Below are 21214 nucleotides of genomic sequence, written 5' to 3'. Positions count from 1 at the left end.
ACCCCCTGAGTTTTTGCAGCACCGTATCCCTGGGCTCTCAGGGTCCAACACCTCTGAGATTTTGGGGAACCACATTCCCAAGTCTGTAGGGCAGCACATCACTGAACTCAGGACACAGCATCCCCGGGTCCTCAGGACACAGAGTCTCTGAGTTTTCGGGGCACTGCATCCCTGAGTCTTTGAGGCACAACATCTGTGGGTTTTCGGGGCACAATATCCCCGGGGTTTAGGGCACGGCATCCCCGGGTTTTAGGGCACGGCATCCCCAGGTTTTCAGGGCATGGCATCCTCAGGCTCTCAGGGCACAATAATCTCAGGTTTTTGCTGCACAAGATCCCCAAGTTTTGGGACACAAATCCTCAGAATTTTGGGGTGCGAATCCCCCAAGTTTTGGGGCACTGCATCCCTTGGCTTTCAGGGCACGACACCCCCAAGTTTTCAGGGGGCACAACGCCCGCAGCACGGTCCTCACGCCCCTCACCGGGCTCCACCAAGCACCGCTCGGCTCCCAGCGACCCACAGACCCCACAGCTCCCGCAGCTGATGAGCACACGCGGAGCACAGTTCCATCCTACACCCATCAACGCCTCCTCACTGCTCCCCTTGGGGCGGAGCGCTGCCAGTACTCACTTTTGGGGTCGTGTGGATCCGCTTTGCCGCCGGGCGGCTCGGCGCACAGCTTGGTCCCTATGCGGGCGGGCTGCTCCGACTGCCCCGGGGCTGAGCTCTTCTTGGGCAGCGGTGGCGGTGGTGGAGGCGGGGGGGAACCCACCTCCATGGCCACCACCTCCTCCTCCTCCGGGGCCAGAACTGCCGAGAGAAGAACAATCGTCAGCCCCCACCCCCCTGATGGATATTTCGGGGTGAAAAAGGGCCTCTTCTCCATTTCCAATCCTTGCGTGAGAGGGGAAAAGGGGCACCTTCTGATCCCCCTGTGGGAGGGGAAAAGGGATATTCTCCCCTATTTCCAACCCCTCAGGTAAGGCGTGGGAGGGGAAAAGGGGCTTTTCCGTATTTCCAGTCCCTCCGTGCAGGGGGAAAGGAGGCTTTTCCCTACTGAAACCCCTCTGTAAGGCGTGTGGGGGAACACTGAGCTCTGTGGGGGGGTACGGTGACAGCTCCACGGGGTGGCTCCGGGTCTGCTATGGAGCCCAACCCGGGGGTGGTGCCTGGGCACGCTGTGGGGCAGCGGTGTGGGACCCAACCCGGGGGTGGGGCCCGGGGCAGCTGCGAGGCAGATGTGGGACCACCGTGGGGCCCAAACGCAAAGGTGGGGCCTGGGGCCAATGTGGGGCTGCTGCGGGGCCTAACCCAGGGATGGTGCCTGGGCCCGCTGTGGGGCGGCTTCGGGGCCAGACGTGGGGCTGCTGTAGGGCTCAACCCGAGGGTGGGGTCTGGGGGCCGCCAGGGGACCGCTGTGGGGCGGCTTTAGCGCCGCTGTGGGGCCGCTTTAGCGCCGCTGTGGGGCAGCTGCGGCCTCGACCCCAGAGCAGAGCCTGGGGGCGGCTGTGGGGCCTAACCCAAGGGTGGGGCCTGGGAGCCGCTATGGGGCCGCTATGGGGCGGCTTTAGGGGCCCGAGCCGGGGGTGGTGCCCGGGGCCGCCGTGGGGCATCGCGGTGAGGCCCACCCCGGGGGGCGGCGGCTCCGTGTCACGGCCCGGGAGGGGCCGCGGCCCTCCTTTGTCCTCACCCCACAGCGCAGCGCGGCGCCGGGAATGGCCCCGCGCTCCCTCAGCCCCGGGCCGGGCCCCGCGGTGGGGCCGAGAGCGACGGGGAGAAGAAGGCGGCGGGGCCGGGGGGAGGGGCCGCTCACCGGGCTCGGGGGTCGCCTCGGGCCCGGGCTCGCCGTCCCCGCCCCGGTCCCGGTCTCGAGGCCGCGGGACCGCCGCCGCTTTTGTCACTTTGGGCGGCGAGGAGGTGGAGGCCGCCATCTTGGAGCGGCGCGCGGGGCGGCCCCGGGCAGCGCCAATCGAGCGCCGAACGGCGGCGCCGCTCTCCGGGATCGGCGCCGAAGGAGCGCAGGGCGGGGCGGGGAGAGCCGAGAGATCGAGCGGGGAACGGGGAGGGGGGGGGGGTGGGTCGGTGGGAGCCCCCCGTGGAGGGGAGTCCCGGTGGGTGGGGGAAGAATCGTAGGTGAACAGCGCCAATGGATGGGGAGAGTGGGGGGGGAGGAAGGAGAGGGACCCCAATGGGGGGGGGGAAGGAGTGGGGGGGGGAGGGCAATGGGTGGGGAGAACCATGGGGGGAACCCCAATGGGTTGGGGGGGAATCCCAATAGAGGGGGGGGAACTCCAATAGATTGGGGGGAGACCCCAATGGATGGGGGGGGAACCCTAATAGGTGGGGGAAGGACCCCAATGGGTGGGGGGAGGGGGGGAACTCCAATAGAGGGGGGGGACCCCAATGGGTGGCGGGGAACCCCAATGGATTGGAGGGGAATCCTAATAGGTGGGGGGAGGACCCCAATGGATGGGTGGGAACCCCAATAGATGGGGGGAAGGGGGGAACCCCAATGGATGGGGGGAGAACCCCAATGAATGGGGGGAGGGGGGGACCCCAATAGATGGGGGGAGGGGGGGAACTCCAATAGAGGGGAGGGGAACCCCAATGGGTGGCGGGGATCCCCAATGGATTGGGGGGGAATCCTAATAGGTGGGGGGAGGACCCCAATGGGTGGGGGGGAACCCCACTAGATGGGGGGGGAACCCCAATAGATGGGGGGAGGGGGGGACCCCAATAGATGGGGGGAACTCCAATAGATGGAGGAGAACCCCAGTGGGTGGGGGAGGACCCCAATGGATGGGGGGGGACCCCAATGGATGGGGAAAGCCACAGAGTGTGGGGCAGACCCAATGGAAAGGATGGGAGAACCCAATGGATGGGAACCCCATAGATGGATAGGGGGGGATGGGGGGGGGAACATGGAAGGGATGGGAACCCCCATTGGGAGAGAGCCCCCATGGGATGGACAGCGCCCAACGGAGACCCCATAGATGGGGAGACCTCTGGAGAGAGTGGAGACCCAATGAAAGGGGGAGACCCAATGCAGGGGAGTCCCATGGAATGGTGGGGGAGGGGGGAGGGGGGAGGTGGAAGGGATGGGACCCCCCCATGGATGGGCAGCCCCCAAAGGAGGGGCAGCCCCACAGATGAAAGACCACGTAGGGAGGGGAGGCCCATGGATGGCACAGCCCCAAAATGGAAGAGAGAACCCCACAGAAGGCCCACAGGAGGGGAAGGCAGCTCCATGGGAAGGGATGGGAGACCCCAACGGATGAGAGACCCAGGGAGGGCAGAGGAGCCCCTAATGATGGAACAGGAGCGCCCCACGGATGGGCAATGGGCAGACCCATGGATGGGAGCCCTGCTCAGTGACCCCCAAGTCCTCCCACCGCACCTCCCAACCCACCCAATCCCTTGGGCCTACACCCAGGGTCTCACAGCCCCCACACCCAGGACAAGGCCCAGGCTCCGTGTCCCCTCACACCCTGCCCCACACACCCCACACGTCAGGCCCCAGCTGTACACCCACGGGACAACGAACGCACCAACGCAGACTCAAATCTTAACGGGACGGGCAATAAAATCTCCCTGAAAATACAGCTCCTCTCACAACAATAACTTATCCCCAAACCAGAGCAACAAACACCGCCGAGAACCTCAGGTTTTCGGCAACAACCCCCCCCCCCGCCCCCCCAACTCCAACGGGTGGTGGGAGAAGGGAGCCATGGCCACACGCTGCCTGATGCTAAGCTATGAAACAAAGTCTATCAGGTAAAAGCTGCTTACGGAGCCCAAAGGATGCTTTTGCCACTGACGGGGCCGTGCAAATCAACAACAGCCAACAGCATGCAACCCAACCCAACGCCAAGCCCCTACCGACACCCAGAGCGCACCCCTACAGCCAAACCCTACTCAACCCCAAGGCCCTGCACCCTACGTCCAACACAAACCCAAAGCAAAACCCCCAAAACCCAACGCAAAACCCCCAAACCCAACTCTGAACTCTGATGCTCAGTGCCAACCCCTATGGTCAACGCTGACCCCCTACGGCCAACACTGAACCCAACGCCGACTTCTATGGCCAACTCAAAACCCTACCCAATGTCAGCCCCCTACGGCCAACGCTGACCCCCCGTGGCCAACACAAAACCCTACCCAATGTCAGCCCCCTACGGCCAACGCCGACCCCCCCATGGCCAATGCAAAACCCTACCCAATGTCAGCCCCCTACAGCCAACGCTGACCCCCTGTGTCCAACTCAAAACTCTACCCGATGTCAGCCCCCTATGGCCAACGCTGACCCCCTGTGTCCAACTCAAAACCCTACCCAATGTCAGCCCCCTACAGCCAACGCTGACCCCCTGTGTCCAACTCAAAACCCTACCCAATATCAGCCCCCTACAGCCAACGCTGACCCCCCGTGGCCAACACAAAACCCTACCCGATGTCAGCCCCCTACGGCCAACGCTGACCCCCATGGCCAATGCAAAACTTTACCCAATATCAGCCCCCTACGGCCAACGCTGACCCCCGTGGCCAATGCAAAACCCTACCCAATGTCAGCCCCCTACGGCCAACGCTGACCCCCCGTGGCCAATGCAAAACTCTACCACCAACTCAAACCCCCACCCGAGAAGAGGCAGTGGGAGAGGAGAGCACCCACAGCTATAAGAAAACCAGACCCATACCGGACACCCGACCTCACAGCACAGTGAAGCTTTTAGAGATTCGAATTCTTACTGAATTGAAACATCCCGACCCAAATCCTCAACGTGGCGCACGCAGAATATCGGAGAGAAATCTCTGTCATAGCAGCCAACATCCCCATAACTCCACGCACCTGCCCAAAAAGTTCCCCTTGGAGAACTCCTGGCCCCACATAGGACCACCCAAAACCCAAACCCTATGTCTGAGAGCGGTGTCCCAACAGTCCATGAGCCTGGGGCTGTGACCACTGCCCCGGGACTCCGATCCATGCCCACCACCTTCTGCTAAAGAACCTTTTCCTAATGCCTAACAGCATCCCCTGGCACAGCTCCGTGCCGCTCCTTCAGGCCACCAGAGAGCAGAGGGGTGCTGAGATCCAGGAAGATGACATCACCTGGATTCCTTTGGTCAGCGAGGTGGATAACCTTGTCGTAAAGGAAATGAAGTTCGTTAAGCAGGACTTGCCCCTTGTGAACCCGCATTGCTGCAATCAGTCACTGTTGGCTTTCAACTCCTGGAACGATCTCCATAATTCTCACTGGCACTGAAGTGAGAATAACAGCCCTGTAATTACCCGGGGCTTCTCTCTTGCCCTTCTTGGCTCCCAGATCCCCATTAAACAACATAATAATAACGGAGAGAGGTCTCATGACGACATCAGCCAACTCTTTGAGCACCTCGAGATGGATCCCACCGGGCCCCACGCTCAACCATCCATCATCCTACAGCGCAAGGAAAGGATGAGGGGGCACGGAGAGTGCAATCGCCGCGCCACTAATTGGCTCCATGCGGGACAGGGATGAAAGAATCAGCTTTTGCTGGCCAGCCAGGCACGCAGATAGCTCTGCCAAGAGGCTTGGCCAGCTCTGTGTTGTGCTTTCCATCTCACCCATGGTTTCCAACACCGTGCTTCCCTTCGTTGGCTCCGCGACCAACCCACGCGTGCCAACTCGTCTTCCCTTTTGGTGATCCGCGTTGGGTTCAGATGGGTTTAACCGCAGGGTGGAACTGCTCTCTCCTTGGCTTGGGGGGAAACAGAGCTGGAAAAATGCATGGGGAAGGAAGACCTCGAGGTCTGATATCGCTGATATTTAATGGGATGAGAAGGAGTGCAAGGAATAAGCCGTGTTCCTACGTCCCGGAAGGCAAGAAATACATTCCAATGCTTGGTTGGGGTTGGGGCTGTCGTGGGGTATTTCAGGCTCATGCCAACCGAGAGCTCCCCCAGCTTCAAGCATCCCTCCTTCCAGCTATCCCAAAATGGGTATTCCCCAAAGCACTAAGAGAAAAATTGATTCCCTACCGTTGTTGCCACAACCGAAAGGTGGAAGGGGTTACTGCAGCCTTGGAGCGCTGCCCCCAGGGAGCAGCACCCCATAATGCCTGCATGGAAAGACCTGGATGAAGGAATTCAGTGCCATCTCCCGTGGCCGTAGCTCAGCTCATGTGAAAATAGGGCAGGAAGAGAAGTAAGAGGCCGACAAGAGCTTTGCAATGAGCTGGAAGTCAAGAAAAGAATGAAAGACTGCAGAAAGTAGGTCAGGAGAGCAGCACAAGGAGGGTCCTCGGGGCACGGAGGAGGGGTCGTCACTTCCACCCTACACAAATTCAATAGGACGTGGTTCAATGGGACACAGCCCTGAGCTTTGTGACCTGGCTCCGTAGGTGGCCTCGATGGGGTCAGGTACCTCCAAAGGGTTTCTGACATCCATTCTTTGGCAGTGAACACGGGATGAGTCTGGTGGATGGGAGGAAAGGCACAAGACCCCGTCTACAAAGTTGCGGTGTTTTGATTTTGATTCCTTTTCTTCTCCTTTGCGGGGGGGGGAGAGGGGAGGGGGGCAGCCACAAATCAGAGAAAGCAAAGCTCAGAATGGATATCAGAGCTGTGCTGGAAAAAAAAAACTGGCATTGAATGTCCTCTTCCAGCTCCAGCTGTGCTGGGGAAGAGGTCAGCACTGGGGAAGGGGCTGTCATTGAGGGCCTTTCTTTGGCACCCCAACCATGGGCCATCCAGGTCAGGGTCGAGCACGTGGCAGACAAGGAAGGGCAATGCCACTCCATGAAGACAAAAGGGAAAGAAAAAATCCAAGACGCCAGCAGACAAAATTAAATTAGGGGGAAAATGCTGGAAAAAAAGAGCTGGAGGGGATAAAAACCCCAAATCCAACCGTGCCCCAAATGGGAGTCAGAGATGTGGGAAGTGCTGGGCAGGGGATGGGCTCAGAGATGCCAGTAAAAAGGCAACAAACCTTCAAGCAGAATCCTATATGAGAATGCATACAGAATAGAGTACAAAAAATATATATACATAATAAATGAGGAAATGGAGGATAAGGGTTAAGGCACAGCTGGAAGCTGAACACGGTGAAAGCAAAGGGAATTGTTCGGGTCTGGTGGGAAATAACCCCAAAAGACTTCTGACTTTTGGTCACAGTGGCCCCCATCATTTGGGAGAATTCAGTATGTTCTGAACGTCGTATTTGGGAGGAAGAAGAGAATTTTTTTTTTTTTTTAAGAATTAATTTCCCCAAATGTCCGGGGAGAAGCTGTGAGCCACCTGAAACTACAGAGACTCTCAATTGGAAGGGATCATCGAGCCCAGCTGCTGGCCCCACAGCAATGGACTCCTTAATTTTGGTTGTAAATTATGTTTTAGGGTTTCTTCAGAGAGATTTTTGGGCAAGCCAAGAGTCAACCAAGAGTTAAACCGTCAGAGCATCATCCAAAGGCTTCCTGAACGCCAACAACCCAACCACGCACCCAATGCGTTATGTGCTTACCCAGCTTTACGGCGGATATTCTGTCCAGAAATTCTCCATATTAGCCAAAATTCATTAAAAAATAATTAAAATAAAATATCAAAAACCAACAACACTTCCACTGTCCTCTCCTTGTCCCCCACTTGGGTGACCTTCAAGAGGACACATAGGGGCATGGCTGTCCCTCCATGCATGTTGGCCATGACCAACGATGGCGTTGTCTTTCAGCCATCACATGAGGTATTTATCTAGCTCTGTGCTGTATGTTTTGTCCAGAAAGCCTCAATATTTGACAAAAATCATTAAAGCTCACCTCCATCACCTTCCCTTTGTCCCCCAGCTGGGTGACCTTCAAGGGGATGGCTGTCCCTTCGTGCATGCTGGCTATGACCAACGACCGTGTTGCCTTGCAGGCTTTTTTTTTTCCCAATAACCCACAGAATAATCTTCTCCATAATTTTGCTGGGCACTGAAGTGAGACTGACAGCTCCATAATTACCGGGGCTTCTCTCTTTGCCCTTCTTGGAAATTGGAAGAGCAATAACCTGTGCCCACCCTCTACGTGCTCTGTGTTCAGAGGCGCACAGAAAGCCGATTTGGGTAGCCAAAATGTTGAGAAAAAAAGCAAACAGATCTGCAGCCCCAAACCTGATCCCCGAAGGCTGCACCAACAGAAACAAAGCTTTGCAACGAGGATCCTCCTCAGTGCCATCTACACGGGGTTTTGTTCCGTTTAGGCTTTAGAGAGGGAGGAGACGAGCAAAGGAAGGAAGGGGCAGCCCCACTTTGGAATCCTCGTCCAGCAAGGATGTAGGATCAGCTCCCTGATACTGCACCATTCAACCAACCCTCCTGCTAAGAGCTCTGTGTTACACCGAGATCCAAGCAGAAAACACCAAGCCAAACTTTGCAGAGCTGATTTGGGCTGCTGGCAGCGCCCGATTCCCCCTTGCGATGCAGGCAGAGATCTTCTGGCAGCTCACTACAACCTGCTCCTGGCCTAAATCTCATTAACGTTGCTCAAAACCTCCTGCAAACGATGGAATTGGCATAAAACATAAGCAGAGAGCGTTGGGGAGCAGTGGGAGGGAGAGGTTGCTGAGACCCGTGCCACTTGCCAGAGCTCTCAGCACTCTGACATCTCCCAAGTGACTCGAGCAAACCCATGGATTCCTAAAACAATCCCTAAGTCCCCCCCTTACAGATTAAGCACCCCATATCCCCAAATCCTTCAGACTATCTGACCCGTGCCCCCAACCTCAACCCAACAACTGTTTGCTCAGCTGCTTTGCAAGAGTCCAATCAACACCGTGCAACCCAACGACGCCGTGCAACCATCTCACGCACAACCCCGCTGTGGGGAGCAGCACTTCACTTCCCCCCCCTTTTTTTTGGGAGGTTCGTCACCTTTTAGCTGAGTTGGGTTCCGGCCCACTGCCGTTCTGCAACCTGAGATGGAGATGGGATAAAGCGGGAGGTGTTCCCAACATCACACGCCAAGAAGCTGAGCAACGCTGGCCAAACCCGTAGGCAAAACCCTAGTTCAACACACGTCCCTTTTCTCAAGACAAAAATCATTGCAGTTGAAGACAGATGGATCCCTGCAGTGAGAAGGTCACGTAGGATCACGCTGAGCACACAGCCTCTACAAGAAGGACTTCAGAGAGGTGACGGAACACCCAATGGCAATTTCTCACGGCGCACGAGCAAGCTTTCAGCCTTTGGGAGAACGCTGCTGTTGCAAAGATTTTGGGCCAAGTCAGTTTTTTGGGGGGAAGTTTGAAAGGTTTTTGGGAAGGCCATTGCTCTGAACCCAGCGCTGCTCCACGAGTATTCTGGGAGCTCTGCTGGTGGATGGGCCTCAATAAGACGCAAAGGTCAAACCTCCACTTCCCGTTGGAAAAACAACATCTAGGGAAAATGAGCAGCCAACGGGTGAACACAGCACCTTCTACATGGGTAAAGAACAGGGGGGCCACACTCGACCCCAGCGCCCAACACACGCTTCCCTGTCCCAAATACCCCAAAGCAAACACCACTGACTCAAACACCCCAACGCGCGTTCTGGGTTTATGAGTTTTGCTGACAGAAATCATCTTCCTAAGCACAGCTGCCAGCCAAGCAGGAGGCAATCCCTCCATCCGCAGCTTGAGGTCTTTCATCACCACATCTCCACCTGCCCCAAACTGGGCTCAGACTCCACCCAGCACGACGACAACGACAAAGAGGCACAAACCGACATCGGGTTCCGCCGAGCAACCCATCCCCTGCACCGAGGATCAAGAGAAGTCGCCAGCAAAAGGGTTCGTGGCTTCACTCACCGTCTCTGTAGGACTGCAAGGACTCATCTCCCCAAGATGGAGGGAATGGGGACAGAGGAGAGCGTGGAATGCTGCACTCGGAGATGGGGGTCATGCTCTTGCGGGGCACGAAGCCGTGCGGCTCTCGGCCCGGGGATGAGGGCTCCGCTCCCACCGCCGCCTGCAGCATGGGGTACTCCGCCGAGTTGGCCAACAGCTCCTTGAGGATGTTGATGGGCGAGATGGTGAGCTCCCAGTTGGTGATCCCAAAGTCTCTCAGGTGGGCCCTGGCGTGGCTGGAGAGCCCGGCGCGCGTGTCGAAGCCGGCCCCGCAGAACTCGCATCGCATCAGGCTGAACGTGCTCGGGTCGAAGTTTGCAACTGAGGAAAGAAGGACAGAGTCAGCGGGCAGAAGTTTGGATCGAGCCTTTGGGAGGGGGTTGTTAGACCCAAAAGAGCCATGAGATGCACCGTAGCCATCAAGGCTGGCCACAGCACCATACGTACCCATAGTCTGGGGGGGGGGGGGGGGTTTCTAAACCCCACCGATTAGAGCAAGAAAATAGAAAGCACGGCAAATTGAATACATACTACCTTTTTTCTTCTTCTTTTGGAAGGAAAATTTTTGCTCAATAGCTTTCACTTCTTCTGCCGAGATGAAATGCCGGACGTTGTAGCTCACACCAACCCGATTGAGGTGGCCCCGCACGTGGTTCGCCAACCCAATGCCGTTGTGGAACCGATCCGGGCAATACGGGCACTTCCTCTCCTCGTTCTTCAACATGGGCGAGTCGGAGTCCAAAAAGTCATCAAACTCTAAAGGAGAGTCCAACAGGAGCACATCCAAGGGAAGAGGCTCTTCCATCATGAACTCCCGCGATGGGAATGCTGCTTTCTTCTTGCAGGGCTTTGCCCGGGGCCGCTTCTTTGCTTTGGGGTGTGGGTTGACCTCCTCCAGCAGAACGATGGGCACCATCATCCGCAGCTGCTGCTGCTGCTCTTCGGAGGCGACCAAAGGGTCCATGGCTCTCAACGTGTCTCTGTACGTCCTCTTGAGGTCCAACGCAGCTTGAGGGATGGTGACGGGTTTGGTGACTCTGTGCTCCATCAAGTCCATGTCCGTGGTCATGGAGAACTCCCCTTCCACGCCCCCCACCTCGTTGATAAACATCCATTTGTGCCCGACCTCCTCCAGGCCCGTTGGGTGACCCCTCAGACCGTCGCCTTCGGCTTCGAGGTGCTGAGCTGCTGTTTTTTTTTTCAGGTGCTGCAGAGCAAACTGTGAATAAGCCTTCGTGGAGGAGAGCCCCAGGTTTTTGTGCCGGGCAGCATACGGGGCCGCTTTCCTGGCATGGAACCCCGACGTCGAGTAGTCCTTTTTGCTACCCCCATTGCTTCTGTTGAGTCTGGGGTGATCTACGGTGAAGCTGTGGATGTCGTAATGCGACGCGCTTTCCCGGTGGGGTGGAGGGAAGAGCTGGTCTGCTTTGCCAAAATAATCAGTCTCTGCAAAGCGGCCCGGCCTGGCGGGGCTGTAGGCGTCCCTGCTGGTTCCCGGTTGGTTGGGATCTTCTTCGTACACCTCCGCGTCCCAAGAGAGGTGGGAATGGGCGTATTTCATGTGCTCTTTGAGGATGTTCTCGTTGGGCGCCGGGAAGCTGCAGAGCATGCAGGTGCTGAGCCCTTTGCCGTGCGGAGGCGCCTGCACTTGCAGGGGCATGTGCTCATTGGGTTTGAAGTGTTTGTACATACCATGCACGGGGCTATCCTGCAGCTCTCCGCCCCCGTAGAGATTCAAGCTCTTCGCCCCTTGGTCCTTCCTCTCCTTGACATGCATCTTGGCGTGCTGCACGAAGATCTTGGAGGAGTTGGTGCCAAAGATGCACTTGGGGCACTGCAGCCGGGCTTCCCGACCCTCGTCAGGGAACTCGTTCAGCTTCTGGATCTCCTCAATGATTTTTTCCCTGGATTCCTGGTGGAGCCTTTTGTGCTGCTCTAGGGATGCAAGGTCCCCAAACGCCCACCCGCACTCACTGCAGCAGAACTGGCACTGCCCTCCGAGAGCGTCCCCATCTTGGTCCCTCCCTGGTCCACGGTTGTGCTGGAGCATGTGATCCATCAGGTGCTCCTTCTTCTTGAAGTAGATGCTGCACTCGATGCACGTGTACACCGTGGGGTCCTCCTCGGGGCCCAGCTCCTCTTTGCCCTGCTCCTCCACCAGCACGCTGCACACGTAGGGCCTCATCTCCACATCATAGGAGCTGCAGGGAGTGGGCTCCAGGGACATCAACGGGATCCTCTCCACCGAATCCTCCGAATTCACCGTCCACGACTGCTTGCCGATGGCGAGGTCGGTGCTGAGCTGCAGGGCCGGCTTTGGGATGGTCCACTCAGCTGCGCTGAGCGCGCCCATCTCACCCGCGTCCGAGTCGACCCCCAGCCCCTTCCTGTGGGACGAGGGGGTCTCGAGGGTTTTGGACTTGCTGAGGACAGGGTTCAGAGATTTCCTGAACACTGCCGGAGTCAGCGGAGGAGGCACTTCACGCACAGCCTGTCCCCGGAAGGGTACGTTGGTTGCTACATCCGTCGGCTTGCTCACGTCTTTGTAGTGAGGACTCGGGCTTCTGTTGGGTCGAGAAATCCAGTCGACCCTCTGGATCCCCCTCCTGCTTTTCTCTAAGTGCTCTTTGCCGACGCCTTCAAGTTGCTTTGGTTCAGGTTTAAGGTATTTCTCCTCCCCACTACCCACCGGTGGCCCCGTGCAAGGGTTGGGCGTCCCAGCTGCCGCCATGCCGGCGCCCAGCTCCTCAGCGTCGCTCTCCAGGTCCTCAGGATCCACCCGCACTGTATTTACAACCTGGGGATCCCCCGGGAACGCCGACACGTCCTTTGAGTCCTTCAAGCTAGAGAGTCTCTCTAAAGTGCTTTCTTCTCTGCCATCACCCGCTCGGGTCTCCAGGGCGGAGGTGTCCCAGGGCACGCTGCCGGACACGGTCATGGCGCGCAGCTCCAGGGAGCTCCTGGCGTCCGCTCTGTACAAAGCCTTCTGGAACTCTAAATGCTCTTCGGTCTTGGAGCTGCAAAAGAAGTTTGGATAGTTAACAGCTGGTTAACGGGGCAGTGGGGGTGTTTCTCCCGTATCACCCCGTACATCAAGGATTTAGGACAAAAGGAAACACGCCCAAGGACCACTCATCCCAACCCACCCCCTGTTGGTCGTTGCCCTTTTAACCCAACCGTGACGCTTGGTACTAATAAACCAAAGAGCAGGACAATGAGCTGCATAAAAACAGGACTGACATGCCAACGTGGACCACACCGAAGGTCTGTGGGACCAAAGGACAATTTGTCCCCATCACGAAGTGCAAGGCTCTCTCTGCAGCAGGAGGGGGGGAATGCTGACCATCCTCCACCTTTCCTCCCTGTTGCAGATACCCCAAATCACACTGGATTGAGTTGGTTCCTCCCCCAAATCCTCAGCAGGACCCCAAAGTTAGCAAGATCCCATCGAACAGCTGGAAAACAAGTCTCTATGGGGCAACACTACTGGTGGACTGGGTGGCATGAGGTCACCCTGGCGGTGCTGTTGACACCACCACCACAGCAAAGACGTGTTGGGTTCCGGAGAGCACACCCATGGGCAATCCAAACGGCTTTGGAAGTCCTATGTTTGAGCTTGGAAGCTTTTTCCCATACCAAAAAAAAAGGGGACCGCAAAGGTGCAACGAAGGTACCTTGATGTTCTTCAGGATGCCCCAAGGGATTGGAGACATCTGCACAGTGAGACAGAGCACCAAGCCCTTCTGCAAGGGTGGTTGGAAGCTCGCTTAGGGAATCCAAGAGATCCAAAAGCACCCGATGATCATATTCAGGCTTCTGAAGAGAGTCCAAGCAATCCAGATGCCCCCGAAGAGCAGTCATGACCCAAACCTCAACCAGAACAGAAGGCCCAACCCCAACAGGACCCACACAGGAGGAAGAGGATGTCTCCGTTAGCAGCTTCATGGGGTCTGGATGGTGCCAGCAGACCCCAACCTGTGGCCCAAGGCTTGGGGCAGGGATGGGAAGACAGAGGAGCTAAGGGTGCCACAAACTCCCACCCACACAGCGCTGATGGAAGGGATGAGTGGCCAAGAGCACCACGTCCTGGTGCTCTGCTGAAACCACTCCCAAGGGAAGAAACCCAGAGCCTCAAAGAGCCCAAAGACTCGAGATATTGTGCAAGGAGCTGCTCCAGACCAGCAGAACACTATCTCACGGGTCAGGCTGTGCTGCCAGGAGAATAAGGCACCTTTCTTTGTTGGGGACAGCGAGGCTTCCAGTTCCATGCATCTCCCATCGTTTTTAAACCTATTTATTTCCTAAAAAGCAGAGTTCAGGGGCAAAGCAGTTCCTGCACTTGCCCTTCCAGCTCCGTATCTTTCCCTGTTTTATTTCCTTTTCTGTAAACACACAGAGAAATGGAGAGGACGGGCTCTCCGTCGTCTGCGGTGTGATAGCAGGGAAACCCGATTCCCATACGCACTGCAAACGTTATTAAAAATAACTCACTAAGGAAAGTGCTGGCCCAGGAAGGATCATTCAACAGCAGGTACTAAAATAAACCTATTAAAACGTGCCGGGCATGGGCTGTATCACCGAACGAAGGCTGAAGGAGAGCGATTCCTGTAAGGAGCCTTGGGCTGCCACCACTCAATCTGCTTTCTCCAGCGTGCTCAGAGGTGTTAGGGACATCCCTAAGGAGCTTGGGAACACCCCTCCAAGCAGCTGCCTCTTCCCCTTGCACCAGGGATGGCCCCAAGAGAGCAAAACAGAACTGAGGTATTCCAAGGGGCAACGTGGGATGGGCAGAAGAAAGGGGTGGTGGTGGGAAGTGGTGAAATGAAGCTACGTTGGAGCAACCAGTGGCGCTTTGGAGAGGGGGGATGGTGCTGGCTGGCTCCAAGGTGACGTCCTTGGTGGTTGGGACAACCCTCTTTGGGAACAGCCAAGCAGAAATTTGGGGGTTTTGTGCTGTTAGCAAGGGGAGATGCTCTGCAACATCCCCAGGGCACTTACCCGAGTTCGGTCCTGTGAGCTGGGGCTGGGACAGCACCGGAGAGGGCAGGATCAGGCTCATCTGCAACAGAGAGGAAAGCTCCAAGGTCAGTGCCCAAGCGAGGCTCCTGCAGTGCAATTTGCAGTCAACGTGATTTGGGTGTTGGAAAGAAAAAGCTTTCCCAGCAGATCAACCCCCTCTGCTCCTGCTGCCCTGTCCTGCTACGACCGGGTCCGGATTACGGGAGGATTGCTGAGCCACACTTAAGAGGGTTTAATCCCGCGCAAAAGTATTTGGTGGATAATCGCTCCTGCAACTAAGCAGGCTAAAGGGGAGATGTGCACGGCTCCAGCCACGCTCCTGCCAACCTGGAGGGGTTGGTTTTGGCATCCCATGGGCTCTGGTTCCTCTGGGTGCACAGCTGAGCATCATTCTGGGCTTGGTGGTGGAACCCTTGGGATGGTGGTGTTTGCCACACACCTCCAACCCTGCTTGGGGCTGACAACGCACGGGTGAATCCTGCTGAGCTCTACCGGGCTCAGATGGACCAGGATCAGCCCTGAAGAAATGGGGAAACTCTTGGTGGTGTCCAAGGAGGATGCATGGATCACACCTGTCTGGACAAAGACCGCAAGCAGAGAGAGGAGCGGGCACAAGACCCACGTGCACATGGCAGCTATGGAGCCAAGAGTTGGACCGGATGATCCCAATGGGTCCCTTCCAACTTGGAATATTCTATGATTCTCATGACTGTAAATGACCTCCATCCCCTCCCTGACTGATGCAACCACTTGTAGATCATGATTGTTTTACAGATTGCTGCTTACGTGCCAGACGTCAAGCACGATGGCCCAAGGAATTTGGGACTACCGTTATGGAGATGAAGGAAGCAAGGCAGGACCTGCCCTGAAAGCAAAGGAACGTGAAAAGCCATCGCTGGTTTTCCACCCTAACACCTCAAGTGAGGCACGCAAGAGGCGAGAAGCTTAAAGCTGAGGATCCCTCGGAAGGAGATGATAGGTTTTGAGGTCTTTCACCTGGATGGGGCCACTGTGGCGATCCTCCATCGGCACAATCAGAGGACACGGAGACGTGGCCTTGAACTCCAGCAGCTCAGGTTTTTTGGCTTCGGAAGCACTTTGGAAAAGCCCGTTGGGATGCACGGCCAAGCTGCGAGGTCACGGGGGACAAATAGTGTTCATTCAGGAAAGCCTGAGTCACTGACCGGCCTGGCCAGGCACGCGGGGGAAGGGATGGGAAAACCCTCCCAAACGGGCAGACTGTAAAACACTTCCAAAAAGAATCAAACCGAAAGCGACAGTGAGGAGAAGGGAAACTGACGGAGGGGACGATTGGGTGAAGGGACAGCCAGGAGCCTTCCAGGGGCTCTTTGTTCCGCAGAGCTTCAGCGTGGCTCCTATTTTTAGCAGCTGTCTCCTTTAGAGGAAAACACGCCGTGATTTATCTTTCTCCTGATGAGCACGTAACTGTGCTCCCTGCAAATCCTGGTTTCTTGGAAACAGCGAGAGATGAGAGAGTTTAATGTCTTGGACTTAGCAAGCTCACATTTACCCTCTATGGTAATCCAGTGAGAGCTGCTCTCCTCCGACCATGGGAGCACAACTGCAGCTTCTCCCGGGAGAGCCACAAGGTCAACCACTCTCATCCATTGGATCCACTAGATAAAAAGGACACAGAACTATCAGAGGGTGTCCAGCGGAGGGCACGAAGGTGGTGTTGGGTCCAGAGGGCAAGATGTATGAGGAGCAGCCCCGGGCCGCTTGGTTTGTTTAACCGAGAGGAGACCGACGCCACGCTCAGCCATAGGGTTTGGACTTTGGGAGGTCTCGTGTTGAGCAGGGAGTTGGACTCGATAATCCTCATGGGTTCCTTCCACCTCGTCAAATCCTACGGTTCTATGGTTTTTCCTCTGCACCAAGAGTTAGAGCAGCCAAGACACCGAGATGCTTCCAAACAGAGCCAACACGTGAGCATGCAGCAGCCAAAACACACGCAAAGGGCAGAGATAAGGGAAACCAGCAACGTTCCCAGCATGGAATGGTTACACCAGGACCAGGAGCAATCCTACACACGGCGAACCCATTCCTAGATGCATTTGGCAAAGGATACTCACAAAATACATTTCAAAGGTCGCGAATTGAGTAATAATGACGTCTCCATTAGAGCCGAAAGCACTCCGTCTCGCCAAGGTCACCGCGGGCAGCGTTGATAAGCAGAGCTTTAACAGCATGCTCACAAGGCGTGCTTTCACCCAGGCAGTCACCACCACCATCCAGGAACATAAGGACACACTGCAAAGTGCTCTTCCACATCATTGTTCTTCCAAACGTCAGATCCTTCCTACCCAGAGGGTCTCTGGGGGCTCTTCACTACAGGATCCCTTCTACCCAAAGGGTCTCCAAGGATTCTTTTCTGAGGGATCCTTTCTACGCAAAGGTTCTCCAAAAGGGTCTTCTCAACGGGATCCTTTCAACCCAGCTAGGGCTATTTTTATTATTTTTGTTTAAAATAGTGTTGCCCTTGCAGTGATGTTGGTAGATCCAACATCCAAGGAAGTAAGTCCAACAAAGGCCCCCAGCCAGGAGGACTCAGCAAATGAAAGCAACTGGGAGCATTTAGCTTCCAGGTGAGAGCAGGAAGGTGCTGCCTAGAGCCACTAACTCGAGGGTGTGGAAAAGATGGAGCCAAACCCCTCTTGGACATGCACAGTGAAAAGAAAAGAAAGTCACAGCATGGGAAACTCTTCCCATGGGACAGCTCTGGGATGTAGATGATCTCCATCCCTGAAGACGCTCAAAACTCGACTGGACTTCAACAACTCAAACAATTCCGAAGTTGGCCATACTCTGAGCACGGGATTGGGCTCAAAGCAAAGACATCTCTTGGATGGTGGCTTCCCTCAGCACTACACCAGCTGGAAATGATGAGATGCTTTGGAAGAGTTCAACCAAGAAACTGTATTTTCCTGGAAGTCTCATACACAGCTCCCAAAGAGGTCTCCAACAACCGCCTAGAGGAGCCTACGGGAGCGAAGGTTTAAAGGAAATTCATAAAAAACACTATTTCTTAAACTTCAAAAGCTGTTGATCTCTGTAAGGGTCCATCGTCTGAATACACTGGAAGGATTCCCCTCCACCACCCAATCCTCAATGGGAGGGAGGATGCCTACCTGACCTCTAAAGCCTGTCTGCACCCCATATCCCAGCACTATGGGATGGGGAGGGAGGTTCATCCCTACCTTCAGCCCTCCTGATCAGCTGAGCTCTTCCCGAGGGTGAACATTTGGCGCAGAACAAAACCAGACTCTCCCAAAAACAAAAGAAATCAAGCAAATGGGACCAGAATTTGCAATACTACTTTTTGGACCAAGCTGAAAGTTTCCAAGAGCCTCCCAAACAAGCTGACCACCTCCAAAAACCCTGCAACGAACCAACCCGTGTTGTTTTCTTTTTTCCTCCAGCCATCTAAACGGGGCAAAAAGAGGTATTTTAGCTCCTCTACTGCCATTTAAGCAGGGGCATATTAGGCAAGCGAGTAGGCTACAAGCAAGGGTTAGGCAAGGGGGTGAGGTCTTGCATCATCTTCTGTGTAACGCAGGATGTTGCAAGGCATGAGTTAGCTCTGGAATTAAAGAGTAGCTCCTGCTCAGGGTGCAGCTTTCATCTTGGGTGTTTAATTTGAGAGCAAATGGTGCTGGAAGACTCTCTCATTGGCACCAGCAGCTTCTGCGTGTTGTAAATAGCCTGGAAGAAAAGCCACAAATCTTCGGCTCAACGCGTGGCTTTCTGGAGTCCAAACACATGGCAGTGACCCACGGTGCCAAAAAAACCACCGGTACAGTGGTGGGAAAACACTGCAGCTCCATCCCACCACCCCAACAGCAGGGATTGCTGCTGCTTTGGATGGCACAGGTTTGTATTTTTTCTTTCCAGACTAGCGCAACGAGGGTTCCCATGCAAGGAATGCATGGCCTTGGGCTGAGAAGCAAAACAAAGCAATCCCACACACACACACACACACACACACAAAAGGGAAAGGGTACAACAGCTTTTCTCCCAACTCACCATTAATAGGAGCCGCCGTTCCTACATGAATGCAGAGCCTTTCCCTTTTGCAAGAGGAGAAAGTTGCTTACACCCCAACACTCCCCTTCCACCGAGGGCAACCAAAGGAGCAGCCTGGTGTCCTGCAAACCCAAACCAAGTCCTTCTGATGACATTGCTGCTCCAGCTCTTCAAGTAGGGCAGATTACTCCTCCATCCCCAGAGGATGGCATCGCTGCTCAAGCTCTTCAATGGTGTTTCTGCCCCAAATCCCCAGGTAGGGTAGACTGTTCTCCATCAAACGGACACAGCATTGCTCCTCAAGATCCCTGACGGTACTTCTGCTCCAAATCTTGAAGCAGGGCAGAGCACTCCTCCATCCCAAGAGAATGGTATTGCTCATTAAGCTCTCTGATGGTCTTTCTACCCCAAATCTCCACGTCGGGTGGACTACTCTCCATCGCAAGGGCACAGCATCAATCCTCAATATCCCTCATGGCATTCCTGCTCCAAATCCTGCCTCGGAGCAAATTCTGCTCCATCCCAAGAGCACAGCATCGCTTCTCCGCATCAGGAATCATCACACCGCGTCTCACATGCACGTCCAAACACTCCCCGGGGCAGGACAAGACGATCTGCTCTCCACCCCTTTGCTGTGGCTTTGCCAGAGGCGAGCTGGATGTTCTGCTCACGCTCCTGAATACAGATGAGCTGTGAGTTGGGCAGAGCCGTGAATTCCACATTTCCTCCTGAAAACGGCTGTGTTTGGGGTCAGCTCTCCTCCTCCAGCGCTGGTGGAAGATCTTGGCCGTCTGCAGGTGGTGTTGGGATGCATTTCCTTCTCTTTCTGCACGATGGCAGCTCAGGGCTGTATTTAAGGACACTCCTAAGCCCCCAGGCAGGTGACCTTGAGGATAGGAGCTCTTCAAAGCCCGCGTGCTGGCAGCACATCGCGTCTCATCTGACTCGGGCTTGGCCGGCCGCTGACGGAGCTGGGGACGGGGCTGCGAGTCACAGTTACGTGTTCTGTTTGTGCTGGTACAGGTTCCTTCGCCCCTCTGCAGATACAGAGAGCTGGAAATCAAGCTGGAAAACCCAAGGGTTGAGCAACCGGCATCCAAGCACTGATATTTCTGCTCCGCAAGCAGGAAAAAAAAACGCTGCAAAGGGCACAAACCACAGCATTCCAAATGTGGCTCCGGACTATCAACCAAAGGATCCCCTACTTTTGGTTGCTGCCATCCATCAGACGATGCCCAATCCACTCTTTCAGGCTACACCGAGCTGCAGTAGGAGCAGAACCATCCGTATTTGGTCCCTTTGGCTCCTTGACCTGCTTCGCAGATCTGGAGATGACCCAGAGTGAGATGAAGGGTTGTACAGGCAAGATAAACGCAGCGTGAAATTATATGATTTATATGAATTTATATGAACTGATAGACCAGCTCCAACTGGTGAACAACCACCCACCCTGTTGAAACCACACATGAAACATCCATCCTTGGAGCCTGTCCCAGCTGAACCAAACGAGCAACCTGCTCTTGGCTTTGGCATCCAACTCAACACTCCCCCCCAAAAAAGCAACGAGGCTCAAAGCTGCCCGGCTCAATTCTCCACACCCAAAAGGGCATCGAGGCTCAAAGCTGCCCAACTCAAGTGCTGCTGAGCAGCCCCAAGTCTCTTGCCCTTCTCAAAGACTCAGCAAGTCCTCAACCCGGGCCTGATTCGAGGAGCAAAAGAGTCAAATCCTATTTCTATCCCTTCAAATTTCTATCCCTTCTATTCCCTCCACTCTCAAGGCTTGGGAAGACAGGTGAGATGTAGGAGCACCATCTGGAAGAGGAGCAAAGAGGAGCAGGTCTGGCTGGCTGATGGGTCGCTGCACTGCCCCACTGGGCTTGGGGGAACCCCACAGCTATAAGGGGACATCACAACAAGCAGGAGGAAAAGCTCGACGTCCTGGTCCCACCAAGGTGAGATCTTATGGCAAGAGGAACCGGCACCATGAAGAATCCCAGAGACAAGAACCTCCAGGCACTACTGGAACTCTTTGAAGTCGTGTAGAGACGCAAATATTCACAACTAATGGGCGCAGAACAAGGATGAACGCTGACACAGAACAAGAGCATGGAGAACCGACCGCATCCAGAGAAAAGCCACCCCGAATCACGACATCATGGAGACAAGACAAGACACAGCCATCCCACGTTCCCCATCCACCAGCAATGTTTGGTAATGGCCACATCCACGGGCACGAGGAAACCCTGAAACCACTCCAACAGAAGGGCGAGTGCCAGCCTCCCCCCTGCTCCCACTTCCCCTAAAACCAAGCCTGCACGT

At 55.6% G+C, this 21214-nt stretch overlaps 1 protein-coding gene across 1 annotated transcript in view; it reads right to left on the bottom strand.

Annotated features, from left to right (window-relative positions):
- The window catches only part of WIZ (WIZ zinc finger), a 49609-nt gene that overhangs the window by 9694 nt on the left and 18701 nt on the right, over positions 1-21214 (bottom strand). The window contains exons 3-6 of the mRNA XM_025145729.3: positions 14831-14891; positions 10364-12849; positions 9794-10153; positions 631-810 (exon numbers count right to left, since the gene is read on the bottom strand). Coding sequence (XP_025001497.2) covers positions 631-810; positions 9794-10153; positions 10364-12849; positions 14831-14891 — 3087 coding nt within the window. The remainder of the gene's footprint in view (positions 1-630; positions 811-9793; positions 10154-10363; positions 12850-14830; positions 14892-21214) is intronic.

Source organism: Gallus gallus, chromosome 30 (genome assembly GCF_016699485.2).
Source record: "Gallus gallus isolate bGalGal1 chromosome 30, bGalGal1.mat.broiler.GRCg7b, whole genome shotgun sequence".
NCBI lineage: Eukaryota > Metazoa > Chordata > Aves > Galliformes > Phasianidae > Gallus > Gallus gallus.
The sequence above is the reverse complement of the archived record's forward strand: the minus strand, read 5'-3'. Positions and strand labels throughout refer to the sequence as shown.